Here is an 8,588-nt window from a genome sequence, read left to right on the forward strand (position 1 = left end):
ACACAGTATACTCTCTTTCTCTGTGGATGCTCTGAGATGGACTATGAGGATAAAAGACGAAATGGGAGTATGGCCGGTTTTGCTTTGGACATGTTTCTGAAGACACCTGCTTGCTAAGAAGTCTACTGTGGCCCCCATTAGTCTTAAACCTCTGTGACGAACGCTGGCTTTTGAACCTCACATCACTTACTCTAGCAGCTTCCAGAATGTTCTTCAGCTGATCCCATCACCTTTCCCCACGGAAACCTCTACCGGCTGACTCCCTCTGAGCACCATGGGACCACGTCACTCCAAGCGCCTCACTGACGACGCCTCCACGCCCTCCGAGGACCTGAGGCACCATGTGGGCCGCAAAGCCAGCAGCACCAGTATCTCGGGCCGCCGCGAGGAAGGCCAGGTGTCGGCTGAGCGCATCCGGCGCCACGCGGTGCGTCACCTAGGCTACAGCACACTCAGCCTATCCATGCACGGGCTGGAGGACGTGCCTGTGGAACTCTGGGAAGTGCGCGAGCTGCAGAAGCTCAACCTGTCCCTCAACTGCTTGAGTGGGCTGCCGCCAGGCCTGGGCCGACTCCAGAACCTGGTGATTCTGAACCTCTCGGGGAACGAACTCACCAGCCTGCCTGCCGAGCTGGGGCTGCTGAGGAACCTAAGGGTGCTGTTCGCCTACCGCAACCAGCTCAGCGAGGTGAGGGGAGGGAAGGGGAGGAGGGGGCTCCTGGGGTGTTACCATAATTATTTATTTAAAAGGTGAGAGAGAGAGAGAGAGAGAGAGAGAGAGAGAGAGAGAGAGAGAGAGAGAGAGAGAGAGAGATGGACTTCCTGGGGGAGAGGCGGCTGGGGTGTTATCATTTCTTCTGGAAAGAAAGAGTGAGAGGGGAGATGTGGGGAAAGAAGAAGAAAGTAAGAAATTGAAAGACCAGTTTAGCAAATAGATATAATAGATATAACTGTCTGTGTTTGGACTATGAAGGAGGGGGGCAGTGGGTTAGAGAGACAGACAGAGATTTAGGGAGAAAGGGCCTTTCAGGAAGTGAGGGGCTGGGGAGGAGAACATGCCCGCAAAAGAAGAAAAGTAAGAAATGAATTTGAAGTGAGAGAGTGACAGAAAATTAATCCTCAGAAAGATGATGTGATAAGGAGAAGGGAAAAAGGGAGATACAGGGAGCGTGTGACAAACAGGAAGACAAGGAGAGCAGAAGACAGCGTGTGAGTGTGTGTGTGTGTGTGTGTGTGTGTGTGTGTGTGTGTGTGTGTGTGTGTGTGTGAGCCTGTGAGTGTGTAATGTCCCACGCAGACCCTCTAATGTGTCTTCACAGTGCACCCCCTCCTTACACCTCTGTGTGAGGCGTCACAGAGACTGCTCCTGCATTTATGAATGAGTGATGTGTTGGGGTGTTGATGAAGCCAACATGTGCAGACAGATTCCCAGAGGACAGTGGGACTGATAGGGTCCTCAGAGGAGCCCAACACACCCGTATCATATCTGCTCCACAGTCAGCTGCCGTCTCTGATACATATAGGCACTCCGTGCCTGGGCTAGAGCAAGTGGGCGAAATATCTATTTAAACTTTCTTTTTTTTTACATTTTACGTTTGTGAAACATTTGAAAAGTTTGCAGAGACATAGTGAGAGGCAGTGTATCAGATATTCTGATCACAACTCAGTGAACACTGAAAAATTAGTTTTTTTCTTTGTTTTTACAAAGAGAGTACATCCTCTCTCGCTCTTTGTGACAAAAGCACGAAGCCTCTGAATGTCCACTGCACAGGTCCACGTCTACTGTAAGCAGATAATATTTATGTAGGGGACACTTTCATCCAGAGGGACTTACTGTGCAAGAAAACCTATACATTCACCAATATGTGTTCACTCTGGGAATTGAAATTGTGACCTTTGTGTTGTTAGCACCTTGCTCAAGCAGTCTACACAGAAACAGTGTCTAACTTCAGTACTCTTAAACCTACATAATGTCTATAACCTATGAGTTATGTTGACAAACTGTTGTATAGTAACCTGCAAACCAGTGCTGTATGTTTGTTGCATTATATGCTGCATGCCAGTGTTTACCAAATTGGGGTACGCAAAGGGACGTAGGGTGTACGCGGGGGACAAAATGTGATTTGCATTTTCAAAGTGACCTATAAATAGACATGACATCTTAAATAGTCTGAGTAGCCCAGTCGCAATGCCAAAAATACACTCATGTATACATTGTAGTGTTCAGCGAAATAATAACACTGCCAAAAATAGCTACAGGTAGGATAGTCAAAACATAGGCAAACCGGTTAGCTCCCTCATCAGAATACACTCGCTGATGCCCTGTGTAGAGAAGTGGGAGCTCATTCCGGTTGCTGCATGAAAATGGATAAATCGTTAAAAGTTAATCCCCAGTCCAGAGAGACACCAGCCGCTACTACTAGTAGAAGGCCTACAATCGAGGATGCACCTGCCGGCGACAGCCAGAGATGGGCAAAAATACATCAAAATGTATTTTGATACAAAATACAAAATACCCCTCAAATAAATGTATCAAAATAAAATACAAAATACTGGTGCCAGAAAATTTAACAAAATACAATACATGTATTTTGTATTTAAAATATAGGAAATACTTTTTCTGGATTTTCTGTTTTCTCACAGTTTGGTATAGCAGAGCATTCAGGTTTTGGCTATATAATGTTCACAAAGCTCTGGGGAACCCCACAAATAGGACAAACAGTCACAGAATATCAGTGTAACTAAGCAAAGCTATTAAAAGACAACAACTTGATTGATTATGTATATATATATATATATTTGCAGGCAGCAGCTGTGTGACTCATGTTTTCACAAAACAGGGATCTCAATGCAATCTCTATGGCTTCCCGGAGGGCTCGCCTCACCATGCTTTTGTCATACGTAATTGTGTATAAGAACGTCATACGGCTTTGATCAAGTCACAGGCCGTGTCTATTACCGCACACTTGCACACTTCAAACACTGACTTTCAGTGCTTAGGGCGTTCACACTGACAGAACCAGCAGAATTCAGGGCACTGAAAGTACCTGGATGGCGCACTGCAAACGGTCAAAAAATGCAGTGTGAAATAATGGACACTACTCACTCTAAACGGGCGGCATCTTGGCTACGTAGCGGAACAGGAGGAGCCCTTTCGGAAGCTTTTCAGTTTGGAAAGTTGGCTGACTGACGCTTCGCAAATCACTTCAACCATTATTGCTGGCTACAATTACTGTGTTATCTGATAGTACAGTGTCTATTTCTCTGTAACTTTAAAAAAATCTAAGCGAGAAAACGCTAAAAGATGTACATTTACATACAAAACACGGCTGTCAGCAGAGTTTTGGTCCGCCATCTTTGTTTTTCGCCAAATTTCCAGTTGGCCGGAGCACAGATTTACGGGTTAAAGGCTCCCACATTTGTGTCTCTCAGTGTTTCATTTGAGACAACACTAATCATCGACAGAACAAACTACATATGTAAGAGACATTCAGAGGCAGATCAGATGGTCTAGTGGTAGAATCTGACAGAAAAAAAATCTCCTTCTGCCTTAACAATGGAGAAAGTATTTTGAGTATTTTAAATACAAAATTACTCTACTCTAAAGTATTTTGATACAAATTACGTTAGATTTTTTATCGGCCCTATCAAATACAAATTACAAAATACTCAAAGCAGTTGAAATATGTATTTCAAATACAAGTAATTGAAATACTGCCCATCTCTGGCGACAGCAACCCAGGTTGCTCTTCCAAGTCTAACAGGATGTTAGCAGGAGAACAGTTGTTGCTAGCCAAGCTACTAGCTTTTTTGTGTGCGAATCAACTCGTTGTGACAGACATTGTCAAACACGACATAACAATGCACCTCAGTGAAAAGACTTTGATGCCCTTTGCCATGACATACTTATGTGAGAGTGGGTTCTCAGCTCTGACGAGCATGAAAACAAGCATGAATATATATATATATATATATATATATATTTATAAATATGAGTGCTGGGGGGGTGGGGGGGCTACATAGCTGGAGATTGAATGTCTGAAGGGGTACGGAACTGTAAAAAGTTTGGGTGATACTGCTATAGGCAAAGCACATAGAACTGCATGTGTCACACTTGGTAGTTATAACTTACATGTGAGTCAAACAAAGTGCCATTAACAATACACATTGCCTCAAAGAGCTTTACAGAAGCGAAAGCCTGAATCCTCTAGAGCAAGCAAGACACCCCCATTTAACAGCTGTTATGTGGGTATTTTCCTCCATCCTGTGCAGATTCCTGAGGAGCTGGGTGCCTGTACCAAGCTGGAGGTGTTGAGTTTGGCCAACAACCAGATCAGAAGCCTCCCAGCCAGCCTGGGCTCCATGCGCCATCTCACCAAACTCAACCTCAGGTACAGCACATGCAGCCGTTAGCATGGACGGAACGGTTACATCTGGGAGCATGTCCGCTCTGTGGCCTTTCAGCATGAGATGTTTGCATGACAAAAGGTGTTCGTTTTGTTACACAAAATCTGTGTGCTTGAAGCATCAAGTTGTGGGCAGAGGTTGTGATAAAATGAAATAATGTTTTTTAGATTATAAAATGTTTATCTGCTTACATTAAAAACCTGAAAAAAATCTGGTGTATACTTAATGGAATGCTGGGTTATTTAAAATATTCAAATATTTGTTGTCCCTCTTGTTGGCCAGTCACAACCGCATCGCACACATCCCCGCCTGTGTCTACGCCATGAGGGGCCTGATCTTCCTGCACCTGGCAGGGAACCTGCTGGAGAACATTGCCGACCAGATCCAGGACCTGGTGAACCTGAAGATCTTGATCGTGGAGGGCAATCATCTGCACGCGCTGCCCAAGACACTGTGTCTGCTCAGCTCGCTGGAGCTGCTCAATGTGGACTTCAATGAGCTGCAGAGCCTCCCCATGGAGATGTACCTCCTCCGCAGGCTGGGCAAGCTGGCCTGCCACCCGTTGGACAAGGGACTCCACATCGTCCACAACCCCCTGCTCAAGCCCATCCAGGAGGTGCTGCAGGGCGGACTCAACGGCCTTTACAACTACCTCAAGCCTGGGTGAAGGGAGGGAGAGACAGAGAGAGAGCAAGAGAGAGGGATGGAGAGAGACACACACAGAGGGAGATAGGAAAAGGGGGAAGTAGACACACTATGATACAGTATTTGGCAAAAGGTAGATATTGACAACAGCATAAGAGAGGATTGAAGAGAAAGATTGGTTGAAGTAATTTCCAGTGGGTTCAGAACCCTGGGCTCTGTAAAGCGCCTTGAGACAATTTTATTGTTTTGGCGCTATACAAATAAAAATGAATTGAATTGATTTGAATTTAAAACCATGCAAATGGTAAAATGTAGCCTTTAGACAATGACAGCCACAAGAGGAAAAGGAGAAGAAGAAGTTGTGTTGGTTACCACACCACTCAACAGTGTTGGAACGGGTATCATTATAACTGCCCATACTTAAAGGCTGACACACGGGGGACCTGCCTGTACGCCTGTTTGACTCCATGCTTGTGGTACCACAGGCTGGGCACAGACATGTAGCTCTGGGTGCAGGAGGTCACAGTGTTCCTCCAGCAGGCTTAGAGTTTCAGAGAGGGTAGAGGGTTGGAAAAGCGAACACGCAAAACCACAGACACACACACACACACACACACACACACACACACACACACACACACACATCCAGCATCTCTATTTCAGGCGCTCATAAGCTTGAAGCTTAGCTTCTCTGCTCTCTACTCTGGAGTGGGCTCTTTTCCACTTGACCTTGCCTGCCACCTCTGTGACACAAAGAATGTGTATATGTGTGCATTTATGTGAGTGAATTCATTTGCGTGTGTATTTCTGTGTGTTAGATGTGGATGTCTTAGATGTAATTTTGTGTATTTTGTGTATGTACATTGTGTGCGCATTCATGCATGTAAGTGTGAGTGTGTCAGGGCATGTTTCAGGACATTTGCACACCTCCCCAGACCCCCCCTAACACACACTCATACACACACACATACACACACACACACACACACACACACACACACACACACACACACACACACACACACACATGCACAGACCCTCGGCCTTCCACCCAGGCCACAGAGATCACTGGAGAGCAGGCAGAGTGGAAACTATGGGCACAGAGGCTTACCATCGCAAAGTCACCAACCCCTGCTCCACTCCATTCCCCTACACACACAACACAGAGGATTCCAAAGTAATTTCTCACCTCACAGTTTATTTCTTCCACATATTTTTCCATGTCATGTCAATTTTAATGCATAAGGAAAGTATCCTCTTATGGATGGGAAACTGTGACAGATAATGGGGATCACTCTGAAGATAGTGGATCTTTGCTGATCTATTGGCTGTCAATGCTGACTGACACAAAAAAATAAATCTACACTTGAGTATAAATTGCAGAGCGTTTGTGTCTATATGCAGCTGACAAGCTCTGCCCTCTGAGCAGGATAAAGATGACTGTGAGTAAAATTATTTGGTTCTAGACTTGAGTTCTAGAACACCAGTGGTTTCCTCCAGAGTGAGCTGTAAAGACTGACATGGGCTCAGTACTACTGTATGCCAATCTAGATAATGTCACACGTTAGCAAGTTCCGTCTTACAAGTGAGAGAAAAAAAGGACAAAAAGGAAAAAAGGAACAAGAGTGTCTTGCCATGCCATCCCTGCCATGCTGTATGGGCTATTCAGAGACAGCAGGTTGTGTGTGAGTGGAGGTAAGTGGGTGGGATTGGCTGTGTAAACCGAGGAGGTGACAAAACTCCCCTGAGTCTCAGGACAAACTGGGCCGCTTTGTCACTCACAGAGTCTGGCTTAAACCTGTGCAACGCAGCTGTCACAGACAAATCAAACCAAACAATGACTCTGCCTGGATTTAGAGATGTAGAATTGTCAGGATACTATGATAACATTGAACTTGAACACACAGACACACACACGATTCACTACTGAAAAAACTGACTGTTATCATGATCACACCATACCTTATATTTAAACTTACACTCAACAAATTTGATACCTTCCCCATCCACTTCCTGTTTCCCATCCCATTTTGGACAGCACTCCAAAACTGAACTTAAACTAGAAAAGACACCCAAAAACAATAATAAAAAAAAAAAAATCACATTTGGTTTGTGAAGTCCAACTAAAACTACTTTAGCTGTAAGTTCGTGGTGGCATTACCCAGACGCCATCCATCTGCTGGACAGATCTGGTTGATAAGGCAGGAGTCTTCACCGGATATCTGCCACATCAGGGCTAAACTCACTACAGAGTCTGCTGCCACCCGGGTACGGTTCGATACACTGTCTATCACTTGGGCAAGTGCAATAGGCAGCACTGCAGTGAGAGCCAAACACAATGGAACAAGTAGTAATCAGAGAAGTAATCAGCTGTGGTAATAGATTGCCATGGCACCAGTCAGTGTGTGAAATGGGCTCAAGCTAAGTTTGCCAACGATGATGTTTCCCAAAGCAGAGCCAAACGTTAGCTGTTTCTATAGCTATTGGAGACACAGCACATGAAATGTTGACTGGTTGCACTGGTGCTGTTTTCCAAAGAGGAAAATTATCAAGTGAAACACTGATAGTGATATTGAAATGTGATATGTGATATTGATATGTATTTACATGTGAGCAGAGATAAGTAAGAGGACCTTTCCAAAGTCATTCTGAGTCAATATTTCAGTTGCAATTAGTATTCCTAGTGCAGTCACTCATCCTGTTATTGAGGCCAAGACCATCCATACTAATTTTGATCTGAACACCTGAAGCTTTCTGTTTTTGTTTTCTTGCAAAGGATGCAAGGAAGGTGTTAAAGGATGTGAAAAAGTATAACACTCAGACATCTACCTCTAACACACAACTTGTCCCTTTCTTAATGAAACCCTCCACTTCTCCCTCCTCCGTGACTACCATGCCTCATGCAGTTTCATAATCATGCACCAACCCTGCTGAGGGAGTTGATTAAGAAGCCTTTTGAACACCAAAACCATAAAGACTTCTCACAGAGATGAAAACGTCAGAATGAAAGTGAACAATTTCTGCTTGTGAGCTGCAACAAGATTGGATTATTTTACAGTTAAGTCTTATTCTTTAATGCTAATCTCCCAGTTGACAGGTTTATAGTATGTTCAAAGCTGAAATGGACTGGGTCACATTACGCCAGAGGCACACTGAGGTCCTCTATTGGTGGTATGCTGTCATTGCAGTTTGGTGTCTTGACATGAGGGTCCGTTGGGAATGTAGCCATATGGAGCCAGATGTTTGTCTTTACTTAGCATTGTGTTTCCTATAGAAGCCTGAGAGAAAGTCCTGATTCTGTCTCCATCGCAACAAAGGACAATCTCATACACACACACAAAAAAACCATGTCCATTTTAGCAGCTAAGAGGGACACACACATACACACACAAACAGATGTCTGCACATCTATGTGTATCTCCAACTGTGGGAGTGTGTATCCATGTGTGACTGTGTGTGTATGTGTGAGTGGGGTGCTGGTGACTTGTGAGAGTGTGTATGTGGGTCTCTCTGTGTGTGCATGTGTGTGGTGTGTG

General features: G+C 44.6%; 1 protein-coding gene across 1 annotated transcript; it reads left to right on the forward strand.

Annotated features, from left to right (window-relative positions):
* Positions 1 to 274: 274 nt before the first annotated feature.
* Positions 275 to 5,641, forward strand: LOC105889424 (leucine-rich repeat-containing protein 30). The gene is made up of 3 exons (XM_012815261.3): positions 275 to 688; positions 4,273 to 4,391; positions 4,690 to 5,641. The coding sequence occupies exons 1-3, from the start codon at positions 275 to 277 to the stop codon at positions 5,072 to 5,074; spliced, it is 918 nt and encodes a 305-aa protein (XP_012670715.1). The 3' UTR covers positions 5,075 to 5,641.
* The last annotated feature ends 2,947 nt before the right edge of the window (positions 5,642 to 8,588 follow it).

Source organism: Clupea harengus, chromosome 22, assembly GCF_900700415.2.
Source record: "Clupea harengus chromosome 22, Ch_v2.0.2, whole genome shotgun sequence".
Classification (NCBI taxonomy): Eukaryota; Metazoa; Chordata; class Actinopteri; order Clupeiformes; family Clupeidae; genus Clupea; species Clupea harengus.

What these genes read in the sequence shown, in the direction of transcription:
- LOC105889424 (XM_012815261.3), top strand. Translation starts at nt 275, where the DNA reads ATGGGACCACGTCACTCCAAGCGCCTCACTGACGACGCCTCCACGCCC. An exon ending in ACCGCAACCAGCTCAGCGAG is followed by an intron (nt 689 to 4,272) that starts GTGAGGGGAGGG and finishes CATCCTGTGCAG; the next exon opens with ATTCCTGAGGAGCTGGGTGC. An exon ending in CTCACCAAACTCAACCTCAG is followed by an intron (nt 4,392 to 4,689) that starts GTACAGCACATG and finishes CTTGTTGGCCAG; the next exon opens with TCACAACCGCATCGCACACA.